Source organism: Anomalospiza imberbis, chromosome 6 (assembly GCF_031753505.1).
Source record: "Anomalospiza imberbis isolate Cuckoo-Finch-1a 21T00152 chromosome 6, ASM3175350v1, whole genome shotgun sequence".
Lineage (NCBI taxonomy): Eukaryota > Metazoa > Chordata > Aves > Passeriformes > Viduidae > Anomalospiza > Anomalospiza imberbis.
This window is the reverse complement of record NC_089686.1, coordinates 47921936-47946358: the sequence shown is the minus strand read 5'-3', so window position 1 is coordinate 47946358 and position 24423 is coordinate 47921936. Positions and strand designations below refer to the sequence as shown.

Genomic DNA, 24423 nt, shown 5'->3' with positions numbered 1-24423 from the left:
CATGATCTGTGCACTTTGGTCACAAACTGAATGAGGTGCTGGGGGCCAAACTGGTTTATGAATGTTAAGGTACTCCCACATCTGACCCTGCAGTCAGAAAATATAACAATAATGCCATAGTGTTAAGGCAGGAATGAGGAAAGAAGGCAGGAAAAGGGATAGGTTCTGGGCTTTATTTTAAAAACTTAGATGTTGTAACCTAGTCTGACTGTAGTGCACTCTGGCAGGCATGGAGAGCAGTGTGAAGGTGTTTCTGACAACGACAGGAATAACAAATGGAGCTTGCCCATGTGCACACTGGCTCAGCACAGTGCAAGGTACATCAAATAGATTAGACCTGGTTTGTTTCTCTATATATTGGAAGAAACTGAATAATAGTTCCCCATCCTCAAGCAGTACTTTCCACTACATGGTTAAAGGAGAGTGTTGTTACCTGGAGATAAACATCTGCAAATTAGCACACCAAAGTAATTTATGTGCATGAATCCTGAAAGGCTGACTTTAATTTTGAGAAAACGGGAAATTCCAGAACATGTGGAGCAAATGTGCCAGCATCTAGGGAGCCAAATGAGATGGGTGGGTAATGAAGCTGCCTAGCAAGATGTTCGTCCTAGGGAAAGCGATGGGAAAGCTGAGCTGGGATTTGCTCAAGCAGAATTGATGCTGGTTGACACAGCCTAATAGAAAACAAATCTTGTCTAAACCCAGCTGTGCTCTCCCCGTTGCAGATCTCACCAATAATGGCAGAGATGAGCAGTTCTTAGACTTGTCTGTTTTCACTTAGAGACTTTGTCTACAGGAAATGAACTGGTACTTGTACAGCTCATTTCTCTAACAGAGTATGAAGAACTAATGAGGTGGTAGGCAGAATGTCACAGCCAGATAAATCCAGGCTGAATGGTAAATCCAAGCTTGATGGAATGTGGGTGTGCAAAACCCCACAAGTTATTGTTTGAATGATTTTTTTTTAATATTGGTGTGTTTTGAGGACTGGGCCTTGAGAGGAATAAATGAATGCCCTATGTAAAGCTAGTGGGAATTTTTAAAAATGGTGAGGTGAAAAGCAAAAAGTCTATGTGCATCCATGCCTGATTACCATCTCAGCACCCTGAAAATACCCTGAAGTTTAGTCTGTGGGAACACGCTTTGGTGATGCAGCCTTCATGTTGGTGGCTTCTCATTTGAGGGAGGAAAAAACTCCAGTTCTGGGCCTGAAAGTTGAAGCAGCGGGAAGCACTCCAAGAGGAATTCATCTGGCGTGTCACCTGCTCGGGACACAGCATGATTAACAGCCTCTCAGTGCCTGGGTTGTCTAGGAAGAGAGCCTTGGAGGTACTGCCCTGCTGCCCTATCTGATACAGGAACAAATGGCAAATGCTCTGCTGCCAGCTGAAACTCGGGGACAGCCTGTGGTTTCTCAGGAGTCCAGCACAGCATCAGGGTACCTTCTGGGAAATGTGGTATTTGGGATAACAGAGCTTTCGGTTCAGTTCCAGTATGTTCAGTTATTTGGGGTTTGCTATTTGGTTAGGATCTGTGGTACCTGGAAAAATTAAGATGGTCTCTGTGTGTTTCCACTCTTCTCATTGAACGAGCTTTTCCTGTTTTAGAATAAAGGAGACTGGTAATAGATTCACGCTCAGTTAAATGCTGCCTTGCTGGCAGTTCCTCAAGCAAATGAGGTCTGGCTGGGAAGCCAGCTCAGCACAGCGCAGGCCGGAGGAGCCCCGCGCTGCAAAGGGACACGTAAGAAGAGGTCAGACTAGTTCAGCACGAGGAAATCGCTCTCTCCCTGCGAGCTCAGCGATGCACAGGTGATTCCAAGATGTGAGACATGGCACCGCTGCCTGACGTTGCATTGAGGTAGCACCACCTTGAACATGCGCTTGAAATGTGCACCTTGTTCTGAAGCATCTTTGCTCCAGCCTTGTTGGAAACAACTAGGTCAGGAAGCATCCTTCCCAGTTGAGCTGACAGGGAAGATGCAGAGGGACTATTTAGAGGAAATAAACTAAGCAACAGTAGGTTTAGATTAGATATTCGAAAGATATTCTTTATTATGAGGGTGGTGTGGCACTGGCATAGGTTGCCCAGAGAAACTGTGGATGTCCCATCCCTGGCAGTGTTCAGGACCAGGCTGGATGGGGCTCTGAATAACCTGGTCTAATGAAAGGTGCTCCTCCTCATAGCATGGGGGTTGGAACAAGATGTTCTTTAAGGTCCCTTCCCACCCAAAGAATTCTGAGGCTATGACAAATGGCAATGTATAAATAAACATGTAAAAAATAAAGAGTTCTGCATTTATGCTTTTTTATCCTCTTGCCTTTTCCCAAGGATAAATACCTGTATTATTCCCCACCTAAAATCCACAGGGAATTGATTTTATGTCAATATCTATTGAGGACTCCTCCCCTGAGGCCGAAGTCCTCACAGTTTTTACCTTTGCTGTCCCCATTTTTCACTACAAATTGTTGTGCAAACAATTCTGTTGCAGTAGCTGTCACCTGTGAATGGAAAAACTTACACCCTCCCTTTCCCAAATGGTTTATAGTTATCACACTAATAGCAGGAAGAAATATTTTTTCCCATTTGCTCATATTGATGTCCTAAATACCACCAGCTTCTCACAGGCCAGAGCCATGAATCCTAAACAAAAGATGGCCTAAGTCACTCTGGTTTGACAAGCATCCAAGAAAAAGAAAAGGGAAAAAAAATTTTAAAAAATCCAAGCCTGTGCGCTGTTAATGAGGCATCATGTGAATGAAGACTGAGCAGTTTGTCAAGTGCCAGCTTTTGTTCCAGACTGGCTTTCCTCTCTGCTGGTTCACCTTGCCATTACACAAGCGAAAACGCTCGCTCCACCCAGCAGTGCTCACCTCTTGCACAAGCTGCCTTACCCTCCACATTTTACCGTGGGAATTTGGACACCGTGTGGGGATGCCAGAGCAGGTTAATACAACCCAGTGAGCCTGTGCTGCAGCTGCCAGCTCTGCTCCACAGAGAAGCCTCATGGCTTCTGTGAGCCTCCCTGGAAACAGTCCCCCACTGCAAAAAAGATCCCTCTCGGCAAAGTTTCCTTTCCCCAAAAAGCATCACCAGTGATGCTGTGGCCTCTTGCTGGCTCGCCCCTGCCTCCCTGCTTCCCCCAGCACCTGCAAGGTGGACATAACCCGTACTAGACCCATCCCAGCTTGAAACAAAGGGCTGAAGAGAAGGGAAACACTAGGGAAAGGAATTTACTCATCATTCATCATAACCTAAAGGGTGGAACAAAAAATAATAATTTGTCCCTGTTTGGGGCAGAAACCAAACAGCATAGGATGGTCTGATCTATCACTAATGCAAATTTTTGCACTGTGCAAACATTCCTTGTGAGCTGTTAAATTGGTTTTTTTTTTACAAAGCAAATTCACTCTGGTTTTTGAGTCCATATTTTAGGGATAAATGAGAACTTGCTTAGTTATTTAATGTCTATTTGATAAACTCTGTTAAGGTCACACTTAGAAGGAGGTTGGGAATTTTTTTTTCCTTTTTTTTTTATTGTTCTTTTACTTAACCTCATTATCTGGTCTTCCTTCTTCCTTTTCATGCTCCTGACTTAAGGCACATTCCAAACTCTTTGGTTTGCCTAAACAGAAAGAGCATGAGAAGGCTGGGTGAAAGATGAGTACTGGAGCTCCTACTAAAGCCAACTGCTGAAGTCGGCGATGGGATATAACTTGTTAGGGGAGTTACAGCGCTTGCTGCAGAGGTCATGCAGAGCTCCTGCACAGGAGTAAATAGTTCAAGGCGTTTTGATGCACAGAAAAAACAATTAAGATATAACTGCTGCTGACATTCCCCTGAGCCGTTTCATCTCTTACCGCTTCAAAAAATCAGGGAAAAACAAATTATGTACTTTCAATGTGAGATTTATATAGGCTGAATTGTTGCTTAGCGTATGAAAAGATCAAAAAGGAGATCTTTGAAGACAGATTGCCTACAAAGAACACCGGACTGCTATTACACACAAAAAAAAGAAAAAGTTAATAAGCACAGTTCAGGTCAAAACGTAGGCAAGTGCGTGTGTGCAATAAAGTGTCTGCCAGGGCTGCTTGCTCAGGCGTTTCAAAGCCAGGCAGCACGAGGGAAAATCACGGAGCAGGCATCTGGAGCAGCAGCAGCAGCGCAGCATCCCACGTATGCGCCGCTCTGCACTCAGAGTGCAGACTCAGACTCGCTGCGGCTGCTTCGGCCCGAGACTCCTGCGCTCACAGAGATGGCCTGGCTGGTTTGGGGATCTCCTGGCCAAGGAGAAGAGGGGACGGATCCCTCTTTCCCTCCACTCCCAGCTTCATCTTGCGCCTTCTGGGGAGCAGGTGTTTCAGTCCCTTTCCCCCCGTGAGGCCAAAGAGGCTGCAAATAAACACCCTGGCACTGAACCCCTGGGAACTGACTGCTGTTATGGCTGGGGACGGCAAACGAGCAGCGCTCTGAACATTCACCCCACCTCACAGCGTGAGGTCAGCACCCTTCCCAAATCCAAGCAGAGGTGGGGATCACTCCTGTGGGTGCTCCTGGCCCTGGCAAAGAGCCATCCATGACTTTGCAGCATCCCTAGAAGATGGAGACCAAAATGCAGAGCTGCAGTAGTCATCCAGCTCCAGCAAGCCCCTGGCACAGCCTGGCACAAGGAATGCTGCCTCCCAGTCCTGTTCTCCGCCCCTCATCCCCCTGAGCATCCTTCCTCCACACCGGCCTCCTCTGCGGGCGCAGGGCAGGAGGAGGCAGAGGAAGGAGAGGAGGCGGCCCGGCCCTCCTTCCCCACCGCGGTGTGCGGCAGGCTCTGCCAGCACCCGGGCCGAGCAGTGCGCGGCGTGTGCCGGCTGCGAGCAGCCCGGCAGCGCCATCGCACTGCGGGCCCGATTTCAAAGGCAGCCCTGATGGAGACGTTGGAGGAAGGCAGAGCAAATAGACACCGTAATTGCCGTGTGCGCTTTCTCATCTCCGCGGCAAGTTGCAAAATGGGCCGCCTCCTCCCTTGTCAGCCGGGCTTTAATTGGCTTTAATGAAGAGGCAATTACATGATTTCAATTTTTAATTAAAGGCGGTGTTGGTGCAGGGGAGGGGGGACCGACCCCCTTCGAGCACGTCAGTGGCACATAGGGAGGTACCTGGCTATGGTGCAGCAGGGATTTCGGGGCGCTCCTCCCTCATCCCCCTGGGCTGGGAGGGCTTCATGGGGGCTCTGGGCTGACTGGCAGGAGCAGATGGAAGCCAGATGCCTCCCAGCCATGCCGCTGGCAATTGTAGCTCTTGCCCCAGAACCCCCAACAAGCACCCCCTACCAATCAGCTTTTTTTTTCTTTTTTTTTTTTCTTTTTTTTTTTTTTTTTTCTTTTTTTTCTTTTTTTTTCTTTTTCTTTTTTTTTTTTTTTTTTTTTTTTTTTTTTTTTTTTTTTTTTTTTTTGCAGAGCCAGCAGATCAAAGGGGCAGCAAATAGCTTGGAAAAAAATAATTAAAAAAAAAAAAACAAACCCACCAAACAAACAAAAAAAACCAAACGAAAAAACCCAACCCCAAAAAGTCCTCCGAAGCCAAACCAATCCCTCCCCACACACTGCACCAGCCAGAAATGCCTCCTGGATAAAGTACTGGGTGCATGTTGGCAGGAGGAGCTGCTGGGGTGGGATGTGTGTCTGAAAGCTAAAGCACAGCCACAACTGGGAGCTGATTTTATTTTTATTTTTTTATTTTATATTTTATTTTATGCCAAGCAGCAGGCAGCTGCCCTGTAATAGAAACACCTTCCCTATTAGCCCACACAGTAAGCAGCAAGGTGGAACTGACCCACCCAGATGGCGTGTTCATTTTTCTTGTAGACACCACCTTGTCTGTCTGTGCTGAAGCATGACTGGAGAGGGAAAAATGGAGGCACGTGGTAGAAATGTCCCTTGGGAAGCAGTGACAATTGCAGGGTCCGAGCTGCTGGCTGTGTCTGTTTTATTGCTCTCTCCGGCAGCCAGGAAGCCGGAGCTGCGGCCTTGACTTGGTTCCCTGTGCTGGGATGTCCTTCCTCATCATGTTTCAATAAAACGTAATCGCTTTACGACTTCCTCTGGACAGAGATAAAAAGTCATTAAGAAGAAAAGCTGGCGGCTCTGCGGCGGCTCTGCGCCCTCGGCGTTCCCTCCGCCCCAGCCGCCGCTGCCGGGCTTGCCCTTGGCTTGCAGGGCCAGGCGGCCCCGGGACCACCGAACTGCTCGCCAGGCACGGCTGGGATGCCCAAGGCCACCGGTGCCCACAGAACAGCAGCCGCAGGCAGGAAGGGGGCCAGCGGTCAGCGCCACTTGGCAGAGCACGGCCCCAGGGAGGGCAAGGGTGAAAGAAAAGGGAAGAAAAGGGAAAGAAGGCAAGGTCCGAGGTGCACGGTCCTTGTGAGCAACGATCAGTTCACCTGCTCGCCAAACAGAGCTGGAGCTGGCTGCTGCGTGGGCAGGCTGAGTCACCCCTGCTGCCGGCCAGCCGCCCCAGCCCCGCGCCAGGTGGGAGAACAAGGTCGCCCTTAAGCAGGGAGAAGTGAAACCTGCCTTTCTAAACACCCGGGTGGGAGCGGGGACAGTCGGCACTGAGCCAGCAGCCTCCTCCCTTTGAAGGTCGGGGCTGAGATTCCGCTGCAGGCTCCGTGCCAGCCCCCTGCAAGCACAAACCTCCTCCCTGCCTTCCCACTTCCTCTGCCCCGGGGTCCCAGATGCTCGACAAAAGCTCATCGCCCTCGCTACCCGCAGCAATCATCGATCACAGCGTGCTTTGTGGAGGGGACTGCTTTACAGTGACCCACAGCCTGTTATCTCCCAGAGCAGCGCAGTCTGCTCCCACAGAGACAGCTGCTTCTCCATCCCAGTACCCAGCTTTCTCACGAGATGAAGGCCTTTTCCCCCTTTCTTCTCTCATTACTGCTGGATGAGAAATCACTTGATCCAAGATGACATGCAGCAACTGCTTGCAGAGAATGAAAACCGCCTTCCTGCAGTTCAGGCTGGGGAAGAGGGTGCCCTTCCCTTGGGGCAGCCTCATCCTCATCCTCATCCTCATCCTCATCCTCATCCTCATCCTCATCCTCATCCTCACCCATCTGTGGGCAGCCATCACTGTTAGAGCCTGGCTTCACACCAGAAGCACCAAAGGACAATAAGTGGTGGAATGGCTGTGGCTAAAGGGGATTTCTGGCTGCAGGTGTGGCTGTGCTTCTCCTGCCCCTGGTCAACGCTCAAAGAGTTTTCCCATGGAGGAGACAACCGGCCCTTGACAGGCAAGTGAAACAGGAGCAGCCGTGAGTCACCAAAGATAAAGGTCAAGCTCGTTATCAGCCATGGGAGAGGCTGCGGCTGGGTGTGCTGCAAAGAAATGTGCTCAGAGGCCAGCCAGAGCCAAAAATCCCAGTGCCATGGACATCTCCACCCAGGGGACCAGCCCAGGGGGTGCTGGTTTTCTTCTTCCACTGCCCATTTCCCAGCAGCATCCGGCGGTGATGATGGGTTTCAGTGGTGCCGTGGGCCAAGTGGCGCCGACAGGGTGGCTGAATGAGTGTTAAATGAGCTGTGGGTGCTGAAGCACCCACACGGCTCCCACAGGGTGCTTGGCTGTTGCCACGTGTTGCTGGAGTGCCCACAGATAAGTCCTGTCCTCCATGGCAGGAAGAAAAGAGGTATTCTCACTGAAATCAAACATTTTTCCTCCTGACGTCATATAGCTTCTCACTTCAAGGTCTCATGAGGAAAGTTAAGGCTGGAGATGTGCCTAAGGAGTCCAAAAAGGCTTTTAGAAAAGCCTTGGCAATGAAAGGGGGCTGGCAGTGTCTGTGCTGGAAACTCCAGCCTCGTTTCCCAGTGTTTTGGCCAAATGTGTGATTTGCTATTTGTGTCTTTGGGTTACTGCTCTTGCAAACAGGCACAGTCATGGACATGCAGGTCCCTTCTGGAGTGCCCTGCCCGTGGCCTCCCTGGCCGCTCACAGCCCACGAGGGCTTTTGCTGCAGCCCCGGATCCCGCAGTTCTGACCAGGGGTTTCCAATTATGGGAAATGTGTCCGGTTCCACGCCTGACTCCTGCTCCAGTAAGGCTGGAAGAATGACTTAGTCATCCTGGCTGCCTGCCAAGCCATTTAACTCGTTTTGCTCCGTTCGGAGGTTATTTCCGGGCTCCAAAGGCCAGTGGGACTCCACACTACAAATGTCCAATAGCCGATAAATGGATTGAGGAAACAAGGAATTTAAAGTGGTTTATCCCTGCTGTAGCAGCCCTGGTTACAACACCTCCAGAGAAGCTCAGATAAACCCATCCTGGGTGGTATATGCCAGTCAGTGCCACCTGTCCTTGGCTGAAGAAAAGGTCCCTGTTCTAAAGGACACCAGTAATGTGGGACTAATAGCTAAGATTTTGTGATAATTGTCCCAGCCAGCTCTCAGTGATTACCCCACAGGAAAGGGGTTTCTGTGTTTTAAACTGTCACACAGTGTTAGAGAAGTCCTGAGTTTTCAGATCAATGCAAATAACTTCCTCCCCACTCCTGCAGCTATACCAGAGGCTGGGATGGAGCCCCACTGAGCTGACAGAGGACATGCAAAGGGGAAAGTATGGGAGCCAGGTTCCAGAGGAAACCCCTGGGAAGGGAGAACAAAACTGCCTCAAATAAAGCAGCAGGATGCCCTTGGCTGAGCATAACATCTCTGTCCTGCTCCCCCCTGATCCTCTGTGCCATGGCTGCATCCCTCCAGTTCATCATTCCGCTTTAACCTGGGCTGCCCTTCCTCCAGGGAAATCTATTTTTGGCTCGTCCTCGGGGAGCAGAGCCTGGCCAAGGTTACATGCCAAGCACCCTCATTTCCTCCTTTTAACTGCCTCCCTGCTTTATCACAAACTTTCTCACTTCATCTTTTTTTTCCGCTCGTAAAGGCTGCAGTCACTGGGGTCCCACACTGCCCAGGGCCACCAGGCTCAAACCCATCTCCTAAAACGTTGGCTTTTGGCTCCCTCCACAAAACATACAGAGGTTTCCTCAAACCCATTTCGCCCTGCCACCAAATTGTAGTTTCTCTAACAGAGCAGGAAAAAAAAAAATCCTCAACTTTTTATGGCTTAGGATTTCCCTTTCACACCTCCTGGCTCAGCCAAGCGGCACAGGGACCACCAGGTGGAGAATAGCAGCATCACTGATGCTTGCCCAGCCCCAGCCACAGCTCTCGGCCTGGTGGGACATGCCCTGAGCTACTCATTGCAAATATTTGCCCTGGTGGGGCCAGGTGTTTGAGCATGAGATGGGCTGAGTAACCAGCAGGAAAGAAGAAAGTTTGACTTTTACATCTTAGCCCCATTGGCAAATATTAACTCGAGGAGCAACCGGGCTCCTGCTATCCCTCACCACACGAGCCACGAGGCAAAGGACAGGTACAAACTGGGAGGCACGTGGAGCTTAACACCACGTGCCAACACCAGCTTAAACACCAACATCCACAGCTCAGGACTACTGGACTCACCCCAAACCCTTTCATTTATTTGATGGGAGGAGTGGAAAGACAAATCAGCAATAGGTGAGATCTGGGAAAACCAATCAGAACTGGAAAAATACACATTGCTGATTTCCATTCTTCATTTAATCTATCTGGGAAAACCAATCAGAACTGGAAAAATACACATTGCTGATTTCCATTCTTCATTTAATCCAATGCTTTTAGGATTTTCTTCTCCTCCATGGCTTTCAGATGTCACTGAATGACCTGAAGTTGCTGCCTAGAGAGTATTTTTTGCATTTTAATCCACCATATGAAACACCTCTTCCCCTCCAGCCTTCCTGAGCACTGCCAGCCAGGCAACAGAGCATCCTCAGCTCCCGCTGCCTGCACCAGCAGAAACCTGGCCATGGGCATAGGTTTAGTGGGGGAGCAGCAGGGTAATGGTAGCAGGTAAAGATCACAGCAGTTAAAAAACTGGCAAGGAGGTAAAAGCCTCAGGAGAGGATAGACAGAAAAAAATTCCTAAACTCTCATCTAACTGCTTCCCTTCCTGCCTGCCACAGTGCAGTGTCTCAGCTTCAAAAAGAAAAATTGGCAGCCAAAGCACCATATAAAACACAGTATCGGCTCTACCTCCTGGCCTGCCACACACCCCCCAGCTTTCCAAGAGGGAAAAAGGATGCTCTTTCCCCTCCAGCTACTTCCCACAGCCTGGCCCTGGCCACTTCTGGGAATGATGCACTGGAGGAGTTCCTTTTTGATGTCTTCCCAGCCCTCCTGGAGACAGGAAACATCCCAAAGCTGGACAGTACCATGACCTTATATTCCCCCAACTCCCTAAAGTTTGCTGATGTTGTGGTTAGGCAGTCCTGTGATCCTTTTCAGTGTTTACTCTAAAAGTTTATACACTGTTAAAAAAAACCCAGGCAAAATTCAGAGTGCAGGGGCAGGAGGATGTGCCAACAGGGAGCTCAATGCTGTGCTGTCAGGACAGCCAGGTGAGGACACGGGTCACACTGACGCCTGTGTGACACAGGACATCTGGCACTTGTCAGCCACAGTCTCCACACACGGATAAAGATGGGACAAAGATGGTTAAAAGCCACTTCCTGGATCTTGGCAGATTTCGAAAGGACAGGTAATGTGGAGCAGTGACCTTCAGTATGCAATGTCAGCATATTTCTGCAAAGCCTGGCCCTTCACAGTCTCCGGTAAAAGCACAGCAGGGTAATAAAAGGCTGGCTGGCCTACCCAGGCAGGCAATGTCAGGCTGAATGGCATGAGCTGAAACCACCAGGGACTTCCTATGCAAAGAGCTCATCAGTGTCAGCCCTGAGATCTCAGACATTTATTGTTGCTGCCGAAAATAAAGATATCCCAAATATTTGTCCCAAGAGATTTAGTATGAGAAGTTGAATCCTTCAGCGGGGGAATGTCCCGTCATTTTAAAACTGTGAGCTGTAGCCTAAACCATCTCCTGAGCTCACTGGACATGGGAAAATGTTGATGGCATTCAGAGGGGTCAGTAAATAACCTCAGAGCTCAGGGCAGGGCTTGGCAAGCCACTGGCTGGGCTTTCCATTCCCTTGGCAGAAGGGGAAGTACTGAGTCCCTGTGGGTCCCACAGCAGCCCTGCTGTGAGGTTCTGTCCTCCCCACTGACATCTCATGGATCCCCCCATGATGCTCAGCAAGCTGCTTTGTGAAGAGAATTGTGAGAACAGGCTGTATTGAGGTCTGCCAGCATCTAAACAGCAGTCCTGGACCAAACCCAAACTGTGGGGTCAACACCTTCCTCACCTGCATGGAGATGCATCCAGGCTCCTCCAATCCAGGCCAAGCTACGCAGGGATCTTGCAGTATCTTTTTACCTGTTGTATTTCTGCCAAATGGGCTTGAAATTGGGCCAAGAGGCTCAAAGATATGGGTATTAGGAGGGGCACCAACAGCTCAAAAGACCAGATAACACAAGACTTCTTTTTCCATTTCTGTTTTAATAACCAAACTAAACACCTACACAGCGTCCAAGAATGGGGAACCCACCACACACACAGTCATGCCCAGGCTGCTGGGAAGAGACAGAGCAGAACAGCCCCTCTCCCCCCAGTTTTTAATCCCCTTATGGAACTGAAGTGTCTGGAGTCCTCCTAAGCAGGTTTGATTTGGCACATTCCCACCCTTATTTGGCTGTCTGCTGCAGAGCACAGCCAAGGACCGGCTGACGGGAAATGACATCTTTTCTTCCCAGCTCCTCACGACGGCTCCATGACTGTCTGCAGCAGTTTACAACATGTAATGGTAACACACTGACTCAGTGGGATGAGACATTTCAAGCTTCTCAGGAAAAAAGAGTCTTAGTCAGATAAATATTAGTAAATTGAGCAAGCTGGCCTACGTGCTATTGCTGATTAATCCATGGCTTGCGTATGGTACAAAAAAAGGATCTCCCAGATTGAGCAAAGATGCTTCCTCTGATGCCCTTGTTTAAATTAACCCAAAAGCTCCAGCCTCACTGTGTGTCATTTACTGCAGTCACCTAACAAACGGCCTTGGTGGCCTTCATCCCCCTGGCTGAGACCTTTCCAAGTGAACTGTCTCTAAGAGAAAAGCTTCTTCACCTGAGCTTGGCCATCTCGGAGCGATGCACCCAAGCTCTCTTTGTGTTCATGGCAAGGCCTGAACATCCCCAGGGGAGACTGAGCCCCGTCCCAGGGCATCTCCATTATGGGCAGCTGGCCCTGATGTGCTCCATGCCCCTCTAGGAGTTCCTGCCCGCAGAGGGAAGGGCACCCACCAGCTCACCAGTGGAGTTTGGAGGGACCCAATGGCACCAGTTTGTCCCAGGACATTTCTGAAGGAAGAGAATATTAAGGAACTTATAGCCAGAAAATTCCCAGAGTTTAAACTAAAAAAAAACCAAAACCACCAAAAACAAACAAAAAACTTCCCAAACAAACAAACAATAAAAAAAAGCCCAAACAAAACTCAAAAACCTCCCCCCCCCCCAAAAAAAAAACAAGAAAAACAAAAAAAAAGCCCCAACCAAATACTATAAGGAGTATAAAGATGTGAAAAAAAAATTGAATAAAATAGGAAAAACATGAAAAAGCTCTTCTCATCACAGACTTTCCCCAGTAACAACCCACCCTTTTAGTTTACAGCTATTTAGGGTATTTTGAGTACAAGTTTCCTAGGAGACCCAGTGGTCACTATACTGAGCTCCAGCTAAAAGTGCCTGTGGATACAGCTACACCCTAACATAAACATGGAGGGCAGCAATTTACAATGCAAGACCATATGTTCCTCTGTTACTAATCGACTTCAGCTGCCAGGATTACAATGTCAGTCCTGTAAACCAGCTTTTTCCCCTACAGATGTCATGTTGAAATCATTATAATAAAAGCAATTTTACAGCCTTCAGTCTCCACTTCCCTCTGCTGCTGAGAAGCCTGCATTAATGCCAGCAAAATTAGGGGTCCTTCTCCAGGGACAGAGCCCTGGGAGAGGAGATGCACAGCTCCAGGATTACACAGGGACAGTAGGAACAAACCCAAGACAGCTGCAGGAATGCCAGTACCCCGCAATGGCTAATAGCTGCAGCAGGAGCTCCTGCATCTTTTGGGAGGGAGATGCAATGTTGGGGCCAGCTGGAAACCCTGGTGGGATAAATGCATGGCTAAATCCCACAAAAAAGGGCAGCAGGTCCTACTGATGGGCACAGGGGAGAGCTGCCTGTGGAGTTCAATTGAGAAAAGCCCCATTTTTTGGCATTTTTCCTCGGTGTGATCCCTATTCATCCTCATCCTTGACCCTAAAGCACGGGCTGCTCCTGGCAGCGCCTGCCTGGCTGCCGTGCTTTGTTACCATGACTCACGTAGCTAAGGCAACCCGATGTTGCCAGCAGCAGGGTACATGACGCCTCCTACTCGGAAACGATGATCAAATCCCTCCTCTGGAGCGGGCATTCACTTCAGAGCCATGTGTCACGGCAGAGCCATCGATGCAGCCTGCAAGAGCTGGCACCACCAGCCCATCCATCGAAGCTGAGTGTGGCCATCCCATCCCACATCCATAAAATAATCCCTATACACAACACACGTACAGGCACCCCCCCTCAGTGTCCAAATGCTGGTCCCTTCTCCTGGGAGGGGGATGAAGCCACACTTTCGTGCCAAATTGCCATTTAGGCTTTTAAAATGCCCCTAGTAAATTGGAGATTGCTTTGGGGCAAAGCAGAGGGTGGTGCCAGCACCCCTGGCAAGTGTGGGAAGAGGGAGATGGCCGTGTGGGACAAGGCTCCTGTGACTGTATGTCAGTCTGCTTCCCATCACCTTCCTCTGGTTCACACTCCCCACTGCGTTATTTCCCCCCTCTTTATAAGAACAGAGACAAATTCCTAAATTTTGAGATTCCTGGAGATGTCCTGTATTTGGGGGGCAAGGAAGGGTCAGTGCCTGATGACTTCATATTCAAGGCAGCTTTATATTAAAGGTGGTTGTGTTTGGGAGCTCACACACTGTCGAGGCACAGCCACGGTGATGTGCTGGGCTGCAAGAAAAAAAATCCCTTCTCTTTCTCTCACTGGCAACACAACTAAACAACTAAACCCAAACCAAAGGGAGTGACAGGTTCCTCCCAGCTGCCAGCCCCAGCTTGGACAGAGACAGCAGCAGCACCTGAGCTGCAATCACCCAAAGCTCCCATTAGCTGCAGCTTGGTCATGGCCCTTAATTATCAAAGCCATCCACCACCTACACCTCCTCACACCACCCTGTGACACTTGTCCCAAGCTTTGGTGGCAGGGTACAATGCAGGGCTGCATCACATCTCTTACCCCTCTCCCCAGGTGCTGAGATGAAACCAGTGCCCTGCTGTCAGCTCTTCACCTCAGTTATTAACCTTATTATGTAAAAAATAGGGCAATATAAATATTTTTTCTTTCCTTGGGCAAAACTAACACTACATACTTGTATCAGCAGTGACCAGCTACCATGGCATGCACTAGGATTAGGGCTGTGCTACTTACTTGTAAGGAATTGCCACGTTTCCTGGACCAGATGGCTCTGAGCTCCTTGCAGGTCTCCATTCTTTCCTGAGAGATGTTCCTGTAGGAGATTGCTCATGATTTGGCTCTCCTGTGCATTTTGGATTCAGCTACAGTCACCTTTGCTTTCTGTCTCAGTAAATGTAATTAAATTTTAAAACCTGCTTTATGGAATTTCTGCATGGTCACAATGGCAGAGACCCTATGGTACTTTACTAGACTTTCTTTTTATTCTTTTATCCACTTAACTAACCCATCTTAGGTAAAAACGTGGAGCCTTCATACAATGGACATATGTTCAAAACTAGGGCCCCTGTTCAGCAAGAACCTACCTTTTTCCACTGTGAGCAATTTTTTCACTTTTTCCCCTTTTTTATTTTATTTTTTTTTTTCTAGCAGTTTTCTAATTTGGCCAGTATTAAGGCAAGTTTCCTAGGTGACAGCTGGGGGAGGCTTTGAATATTTCAAAATGATGGATAAATGCACAAGAAAAATCACCGAGATGAAAGCAAAAGCAGAAAGACAGAGACCAAAGTGGTCTTCTGACCCTGCATCTACAGATACAAGTTTGATTTAAAAGGAAATTCAGGCTTTTTACGGGAACTTTTGAAGCAAGGTGTGTGCACAAACATGCCAAGTCCTGCAGCCTTTCCACACCAGAAGCCTTCTTCCAGATGTTCCTTGTATGCTCCTGACTTGCTGCCTGTTGTTTTTTTTTTTTTTTTTTTTTTTTTCCTTCTCTTTTTGAAGTGGTGTCCCATTTCCTGTGCACAAAGACCATTGCCTGATTCATTTTGGGGCCAAATCGAAAATATCCTATTGATTGCTGCTTAATATCCAGCTCTGCTCCTGCTTGGCTCCAGCACCCTTATTTTAATGGGGCCTTTTGGTCAGAAAGTGGTTTTACAGAGCAGACCAGCATCTGCCCTGAAAATGTAGATGAACAGCCTAATTGTAAATCAATCTGGGCTGTTCCCCTCACTGAAACAAAATAAATCACACTGAAAAGTGTTGGCTCTCAGGGAAGAGCCTGCATCTCTTCCCATGCCAGGTCACAGCTCCACATGTGTTCTGCAGCCTCTGCCCTACCCCACAAGCAGGGATAGCCACTGTGGTCTTCCCAGAGCAATTCCCAGCCCATCCCTCCCTGAAAAGCTCAGCCAAACCATTCCTGGCTCATTCATCAACCCCAGGAGCATCACACAGCCCCCATCTTTTTTCTGACCCTCCCCACAGATGTGCACGCCACAGTGAATTGCCAAAGCGGGGCCCTATACACTGGCACACGAGTGATTTGCAGCGGAAGTGGGTTTGGCTCTAGCTCTGATTTATTCCCGGGAAATGGGCTTCTGACCCTGCCGACGTCCCTGGGAGCGCTGCCAGCCTCTTCAAAGAGGCCAGGCCCTGCTCTGTAAGCTCACCTCTGGGCTCTGCATTGCAAACACCTATAGGGGTGCCAGTCATTCGAGGAAGGCGATGGAGAACAGGGCTCAAAGTCCAAAGGGTGACGCTGCACATGGCACATACCTGAGCAAATACTGCTGGAGAAACAGCGTGAACAAGTTCATTAAGCGCAGCCCTGCCCTTGGCTGCAGCATCAAGGCAATGGCTGGGAAGATGGATCAGCCCTGTGTCAACTATCGTGAAAGAATGACAAAATTAAAGGTGTCCAAGAGGAAGGGACTGCAGGCTCACACGTGCCTCTTAAATATCACCTCCAGCTGCCACAGCCTTTCCTGACTTCCCCATGGTGCTGGGCACTGCCCAGGCTATAACTGTGGTGCCTTCCCTGGAGGAGGGAATGGGCTAGAGGAGAGAAAACCCAGTGATTGTAGGGGATAAAAATAAGGGGAAGCAGCATCAATGCAAAACTGGAGAGGTGGGCTGCCCTCAGGAAAGGATGATGGCCTGATGGTGATGGTGCAGAGCTGGCCAGATGCAGGGCCTCAGATGAAGCTGGTGGGCTTGGTCAGGCCCTGGCTGAGTCTCCTGGGGTGAACAGGAGCTGGACTCAGACCAGATGTCCATAGGAGATGGCAGAAACCCACCCCAGGCTTGGCTCAGGCCCCTCTGCCCCAGAGAGAGATGATGCTAGGGCATACCCAATGCTGTGGAGATGCCCAGACCCAGGCCACCAGGAACGGAGTGTTGGGAGCATCCTGTACCCCCTCTGGGATCTGAGAAGTGGCAGGGAACGCTCCGAGGGGCAAGATGGGGGCTGCCTCTGATCACAGTGGCCCCATCCTCACCGCAGGGAGGGCTGTCCTTGACGGGCAGAGGAAAGACGGGCGGGGAGGGGAGCGGGCAGACAGGACTGGGGTCCCCTCACACGGCAGCAGCAGAGTGGAAGCCCTCGGCGAGGCAGCCCCTGCGGGAGGCACCCCCTCCCCACAGCCTGCCCACCCGGGGCAGCCTCCAGCACCCTGCCGTTGTCTCCGGGGCCCCCATCCCGCCGCCCCGCGGGCACGGGCGGGGAGCGCGGCCGGGGAGCGCGGCCGGGGGGCGGGCGGGAGGCGGGGCGGGAGGGGGCGGCGGGCCGGGCTCCCCGGGGGAGGCACCGGAAGGCGCCCGGCGCTGATTCATTGCAATAAATTGTTCCCATCGCGGCACGGCTCGGTCGTCGCCGCCCGAGCAGCAGTCAGAGCAGCAGCCGGAGCCACGGCCGGGGAGCGAGGATGAAGATGCAAGCCGAGGTGATCCGCGAGGGCGAGCTGGAGAAGCGGAGCGACAGCCTTTTCCAGCTGTGGAAGAAGAAGCTGGTGGTGCTGACCAAGGACAGCCTCAGTCTCTTCCCCGACGGGCACAAGCGGGCCAAGGGCAAGGAGCTGGGCTTCGGCTCCATCCTCAAGGTGGACTGCGTGGAGCGCACGGGCAAGTACATCTACTTCACCATCGTCACCAAAGACCGCAAGGAGATTGACTTTCGGTGTCCGGACCAGAGCTGCTGGAACGCCTCCATCACCATGGCCCTCATCGACTTCCAGAACAAGCGGGCCATCCAGGACTTCAAGAGCCGCCAGGAGATGGAGCAGGCGGCGGGCACCCAGGAGCGGCGGCTGGCCCGGGCGCCTTGAGCCGCCCGCCCGCCCGGCCGGCCCGGCCCCAGGTGAGCCCGCCCGGCCCCTCGGCGCTGCTGCCGCGGCACTTCGTGGGCTTTTCGCTTGAGCTTTTAAAATTATTTTACTCCCCGGCGCCCGCTTCGCGCAGCCGGACGGGCTGGGGCTCCCCGCACTCCGCGCCCCGCTTCTGGCCGGAGGGACTCGCGGCCGCGCCCCGAAACCGCGCCGCGCTGCCCGGCCCGCCAGCGCTGGGCTTTCGGGGAGCACGGCCCTGGCCCGACCCATCGCCGGGGGTTTGGCCGCTTCTCCCATGCATGGCGGGGAATTTCTGGTGGGAGCCGCGCTTCTGCAGTGTGCTGAGAGGACGATGTGGGGGTGGCGGGCAATAAGAAATGGCACTTGGCAGTGCTTTCCTCACAGAATCTGCTAAAAAAAATCTGTGAAAATAAATGCTCAGTGCTTACTCTCCCTTTAAAGCCCCCCATTTTCTTTTCCTGTGCCTTGCTGTGCTGCTTGTTTAACTAACCCACTTCCTCTTGCTACCTTTAGAGCATACCACTGGATGATAAACCAGATCGAGTGTCTTGGACTGAAATGGGACAGGGTACCAATGAAGGAAAGCAAAGAAGAGAGCTGGAAGCAGCTTGGTTTTCTCCAAGCCCGTTGTGGCTGCTGAGCAAAGAGCCCTGAGCTTTGCCTGAGATGCATAAAGAAAAACCAAAGACTTTCGTACAGGACTTCTAGCAAAGCGTCCACGTGTTTTGAGTGGCACAGCTTTGTGAACTATTATCTTCTATTTATGAGATGCAAGGAAGATTCAACACTGACTGGTGGTGTTAAACACAGTTTAAATTATTTGTAGTATCTATATTTGTATTTATTTTGTTGAATGTCTTTCAGCAGTTACTGGTCTTAATATTGCTTTTGCATTAATGTGTCCATTCCAAATAAATTACTTGAAATGTTCACTTTTTATTACTGTACTCTGGGCTGCAGTAACTTTTGTTAAGGCATATCTGTGGATACAGCAGTGGTCAAGTGGCTTAAAAAGAGTGGGTAAGGCTTGGCTTTTTGGTGCCGTGGACTGGGCAGTGGGATGTGAAGAAAGCCCAGATAACTTGTTTGTGTTTGACCTGGTCTCCTGACCAGGGAGGAAAAATGTGTTGAGGTTCAGTTCTGGTTAGTGGTGGAGATAGAAAAAGCCTACCATAGCTTGCAGAAGTGCTCCTCTGGAATCTCTTTCCCACAGAACCCAGTAATGGCAGCTGCAGAAGGCGCAGGAGCTCCCTGCCACGGGAAAATGCTGCTCTCTGCAAACGGCCTGTGTCCTCCCCAGCCCCCAGAGCGTAGTGCTGTGCTAAGGCACAAAACTGGATTCTTGGTTTTGGAATAAGAGCACCAACGCTCCATGGATTCCTCAGATTTGTAGCAAAGCAAGCTGAACTTGCTCTCCCCTCTTCCTTCACCTCTGCAGTCTCTAGACAGAATTAAATTTCTCCAGAATAACTGAAGAATAGAGGCAGGCAGGCTCTTTTCCTATAGCCTTAGGACCTTTTCCTTGGTCCTATTCCCGGACCAAGAAACTTGGAGAAAAATTAGCTGATTTTTTGGATAGAAGTGCTGAAGTTTTTTTTGTGAGGCTCAATTCTCAATAACTAACCTGGGCTTCCTCCAGAGCAATGCTGCAGCACACGACTCAATTCTGGCAGTCAGGACTGTGAGTGTAGCACGCAAAGTACTTGCTCCAAACTTGGTCATTTCCAGAAGGTAATTTTCCCTTCCCAATATCAGTGCAATTCTTGCAGGAGACTTTGTACTAGAAGAAGTCACAAAGTGTGTAATTACATAATCCTGTAGTAAGAGCAAGAGATACTCAGTACAGGGAGGGGAAAAAAACCTGGAAGGAGGGTTGGCCCAGTTTCTGGAAGTGGCAGGGAGGCTCTGGCACTGCAGCCTGGTACGTCAGGGCTTTGCATCCTGGTTGCTTGTTGCTGGCTGCTCATGCACAGGCAGGGTTGCACATGACTGAGCTGTGGATGTAGCAAACCTCTGGCCACAGCATTTGAAAGCCTTTGGCCTCAGTGCCCCCTCTAACCTGGAAATGCTGGAGATGCATTTAATGCAGCAAAACAACGCTCAAAAGCAGATGTGGTTTACCCCCCGTTTTTTCTTGGTGGCATTTCAGGGCGCTGAAATAAGAGGCCAAACCAGAGCAAAGGCACTGGCTCCTAATCCCTTCAGTTTCAGTGAATCCAAGCAGGAATGCTGCCTGATGACAGCTGAGGGTCGGGGGCTGTTTCCTGCCATGACAGCCACTGCAGCAGGGGGTTAATAGGAGGAGCCCGATAGCTCCAGGGGTCCCATGGCCCCAGTCGCTCCAGCATGGCTCCAAGACCTTTGCAAACTGATCTGTCCCTTACTCTAGATGCATATGTTGACAAAATGGAAGGACTGTTCAAATTGTTTTATTCTAGGTTTACAGAATCAAAAAAAGCTCCTCAAGAATTTATTTCTATGGGAAAAATAAGGGGGTTACTTTCTTGCAACTGTATTACTGGCTTTTCATCTCTTCCAGTGGGATTTTACTCTTCAAGAGGTAAACAAACAAACCTAAATTGATCATTAGCTGTAAGTAGCCAAAGGAGGAGACTCCAAATTGTTTATATAACACCCCACCAATGGTTGGACCCACCGTCCGGGTCAAGGGCTGCACTGAGGCGCAAATACCAAGCATGGCACCTAGGAGAGATGGCAGACACACACAGGGTGAGAGCAAGTCCTGGTATGGAAAAGCAGAGAAGAGCACACCAGATCCCCTTCATCCCTGATGCTACTCCCCTGCAGTAGTAGCACATCACTTCAAATAATTTCTTGCCTTCATTTATAGCGGTCCAATTAGGGTTTGTTTTGGTTAGGGACTGCTGCAGGCACAGGGACCAGTTTCCACCACGAGCCAGCTCAGCTCTTCCCTGAGCAGTCTGGGCTGCAGTCTGGGCAGCACTGCCCAAAAGGCAAAGTGGGTGCTCACCAGGGTCCAGGGATGCCTTTGGCACCACAAGGTGCTGCTGAATACCACACCTGGCAGGGCTGGTATCTGCATGGATTTAGGGATGGAGAGGTAATTTCTAGGGTCATGTTTGAGCCTTCTTAGCAAATCACACAGATTCTTCCAATCTCCTAATTACCTGAGTGGGCCCCGCTCCACCCAAGCTACTACTGCCATTTATTCTCTAGTCTGAAACAGCTCTCTAGCAGGAGTGAGAGGGTTAGGCCTAACTAGGTCTTTAAGAATAAATAAATAAAACCACAGATAAAGACAGAACCCCCTTGAGATATTCCCCCACCCCCCTTTGCAAAAAGAGCGGATATTTCCATTTGGCTGGATATGTGAGCCCTTAGCCCGGCTGGGCCAGTTCCCCCTCCAGCAGCCCTCACATTTGCATCCTTAACAGGAACCCAGCGGATGGGGAAGCACCTCCAGTTTGGCAAAGGCGAGGTTTTCTTCCACGTGCAGACGGATGGCCAGGACATCCCCTGGGACACAAGGCTGTCCCGCACACACCCAGTATGCTCCTTTGTCCTGCAGTCTTTGTTCAGGACAGCTGTCACGTTCAGAGGAGCAGAAAATAGCCGGCCAGCCAGCAAATCATTAGCCTCCAACACTGGGAGGAACAGCAAGCTGGCAGTGCATTCAATAAACTTGTGCCCAGCTCTGAAATGATGTTTGCAATTATTTTTTACGATCAGTATGATTATTTGGACTGCTGGCATCAGTTTTCCTCTAAGACACACACTGAGGTATTGTCACCACACACCCGGGAAGGATGAGGAAAATGCTGTCCTGTATGCAAGAAGAAGTGGAGCAGGAGTGTGATATTTAACATGGGCAGCCACGGGGAAATGATCCCCAGCTCCCAGAGGGAACAGGCAGCCAGGTGTTCTTGTAATGCCGGGCAGCGACTGCTGCGCTTTTATCAGCGTGCTTAAAATACTTGTGCAATGAGCCCAAGCCAAGGGTGTAGCCATGTGGAGAGGGAAATCTCCCGGGAAGCGCTGCCGAGCGCTCCTCCCACGCATGGGAACACAAAGGCGATGGGTGGGACCTCGCCTTGACCCTTTGCCAATGGGAACCATCCCACAACCACCAAACTCTCTGGGCAGGTTTTGCAATTATTTTTTCCCCTCTAGGTATTTGAATTAAACTAATTACTACGTGCAATTGCCAAACTGGCTCTTATGATTGAGGAGGCACTTTTTTCCCTTTCCTTTTTTTTTTTTTTTTTTTTTTCTGGAGCAGAAATCCATCATCTTAAAAGCCTGGGCTCTCCCTCTGCACTTCTCCAACATGTTGCTGAGAAAGATAATTTCTGTTTAATGGGCTTAAATTAGATCCCTCGTCAGACGCCCTCAGGCTTTGGGACATTGTAAATCTCAGCTCTGCAGCATGGCCGTAGCTCTGTGGCAAAGCTGCACATGTGATAGATCTCATTTAAGGCAAGACCTTTAACTGGGACAAGTCACCGCCTCAGCAGAAAATTTCCTGCATTGCTTCGCACAGCTCTGCTAACGCACATGCTCACCTTCTTTGTCATAGCTATCCCACCTTCTGCCCCTTCCCTGCTCTTTTTCTCCCTCTCCAGCTTTTTTCCGTTCCTTTTTCCCATACCTGGCATGACCTGTGCCGGCTGGGATCCTATCCTCCCCTCCCATCCCAGATCTCCTCTGCTCCCGCAGGTTTCAGGGCTGGGTGCTGGCGGCTCTCCAAGACGGGCGACTCCTTTCCAGCTCACATCCTGTTGCCTCGCTCAGATGATGGTGCTGGCCCAGATTAGCCACACGCCCATGGGGCAATCGGGTTTAACCATTAGGTCACTGTCGCCAGCGGCCGCCTTTGAACCTGCAAAGCTCAAGCAAAGCTGGGGGTTCAACACCCCGAGCCCTGCCTGGCTGCAAACTCTCCCCCTCAGGAGAGAGATTTTATTTATGCACAAATAAAATCAGGACACATGGGCCCGTTACGCACGGAGGCTCTGCTGGGCTTCCTGCCTCCCTCCCTCAGGAATGGGGGGGGATCTGTGCAGGAACAAGACCTCCATTCTTGGGGAAGGACCAGGGTGGACAAGGAGTGCTTGTGTGAATGTAAGTCCCCCTGGACTCCGGGCTGCCCTCCCACCAGCTCATGCGTCCAGCTGAGCAGCACGTGCGTGTGGGGCTGAATTTTCTCTTCCTGCCTTTGAAGATGAAGAGAAGGGGAAAAAAAATCAAAGGGAAACTAATTAAATCATTACTGCTACCTTTGCTTCTGCGCAAAGCCTGAGCTTTGAGAGCAAGCAAAGAGCAAGTGCCAAACACATCAGCCTCGGAAGGAAGTGACCTTGGATCGGATCTAAAGCAGGCTGATGGGTGCAAGGGATGGTGCTGTGCCACCTCCCACTGCTCCCTTTCTGAGACGCTTATTTAAAATGCAAGGATGGGTGACTCAGTGTCTAGCAAGGGCAGACAGGCTACACTCCTGCAACACCCCATCCATCCCAGCCCCGTGCTGAGATGGACGCCTGAGCTCAGCCCAAACTCCAGGTCCTTCAGAAGACCTTTTCCTGACCTAAAGAAAAACCTCCATTTATTGTACAGGTGGAAGCTGACCAAAAACATCAGGAAAAGACAGCAGCAAGGCTCAAACGTGATGCTTCCAAAGGCAAATTCTCAACGTGCGATTTCCTTGCATTAGCTAAAAATTGTTGCAAGTGAGTGCTGAGGTTTTCAATACAGCAACAAGAAAGCTTTTTCATAAAACCAGATTTCCACACTTATGGTAAGGGTTTCTAATGCGCCACCAAAAACCTCTCTTTGCAGAGCCAGTGTCAGGCTCGCAGAGGAAGGAGCAGCCTTTAGGCTGGTGTATGGGTGGAGCAGCCTTTGCGGGGTGCCACCCACAGCCAGGGATGGATGGCAGGCATTTTAATGGCTGCATTTCTCTGTGAGACACCCACGCTGTCACTGCTGCAGCTGCTGTGGAAAGGCAGCCTGCTGGCTCTGCTGTGTCAGGCATTCCTGCCTTCGCTCCGGCCCCTGCCCGAGTACATCCAAAACAAGCACAGGACCATTAGTACCTCTTCCCCCAGAAATATTGCAAGGAAAAAACACAGTTTGAAAGGTACAGGCCAGGAAGGAGTGGCAGAGACAAGGTTTTCCGCCAGTGCCACAAAGCTCTGTACCAGAGAGTCCCTCTGTGGTATGCCCAGTTTTGAGCCAGCTGTAACTCTGCATTTGGTAGCACTTGGCATAACATCAGCCCAGGATGGACAGGCAGGGGAAAGCCCTCAGTAGCCCATGACATCCCCTGATCACCTGCAACCTGCTCCTGAGCATCTGCCCAGTTCTGCAGACTGCCTCCACCCTGCCCCGTCAAGAGGAGACCATCCATTCCGCCAAGGCACAGGCTGGCCTAACAACATATGTAAGCAGGGAGCAGGGTGAGGCAACTAAACGCATTTTCCTCTCTGACCAAAGCTTGCCTCCAGGCTCCAAAACTAAGCACTGCTCTGGTTTTCCTCACAAAACCCCTTTGAGAAGAGCCTGGATGAATTCCAGCTTGGTTGTGTGTCCCAAAGCCGCTTGGTGCCCTTCCCCGCTGGCTCTCCCTCACATGAATATTGCTCCAAGTCATGAAGCAGCAAATTTTCTTCCTGGCTGGGCAGAGGGGCTGAGACTCTTCCCAGGGAGGTGAAGACTGGGGATAAATGGTCCTTGTAGGTGGAAATATCCCACTTGAAAATCACAGGCTCCCAGCCTTTGTCGGAGATGTAGTGGGTCAGCTCTACAAATAAACTA

The 24423-nt window shown here is 50.4% G+C and overlaps 2 protein-coding genes and 1 long non-coding RNA gene across 7 annotated transcripts in view; 1 reads left to right on the top strand and 2 right to left on the bottom strand.

The window, feature by feature from the left end:
- Positions 1–11467: 11467 nt before the first annotated feature.
- On the bottom strand, positions 11468–16694 carry LOC137476017 (uncharacterized). The gene is made up of 2 exons (XR_011000195.1): positions 14516–16694; positions 11468–12340 (listed from the first exon to the last, which is right to left on the bottom strand). It is a non-coding gene; the product is annotated as an uncharacterized lncRNA (long non-coding RNA).
- Positions 16695–17071: 377 nt separating this feature from the next.
- On the top strand, positions 17072–17646 carry PHLDA2 (pleckstrin homology like domain family A member 2). The gene has a single exon (XM_068193983.1). The coding sequence runs from the start codon at positions 17209–17211 to the stop codon at positions 17605–17607; it is 399 nt and encodes a 132-aa protein (XP_068050084.1). The 5' UTR covers positions 17072–17208; the 3' UTR covers positions 17608–17646.
- A 562-nt stretch (positions 17647–18208) lies between these two features.
- The window catches only part of SLC22A18 (solute carrier family 22 member 18), a 64770-nt gene continuing 58555 nt past the window's right edge, over positions 18209–24423 (bottom strand). For all 5 annotated transcript variants that reach the window (XM_068193979.1, XM_068193980.1, XM_068193978.1 and 2 more), the window contains one exon: positions 18209–20331. In XM_068193979.1, the coding sequence (XP_068050080.1) occupies positions 20144–20331 (188 nt within the window). In that variant the 3' untranslated portion in view covers positions 18209–20143. The remainder of the gene's footprint in view (positions 20332–24423) is intronic.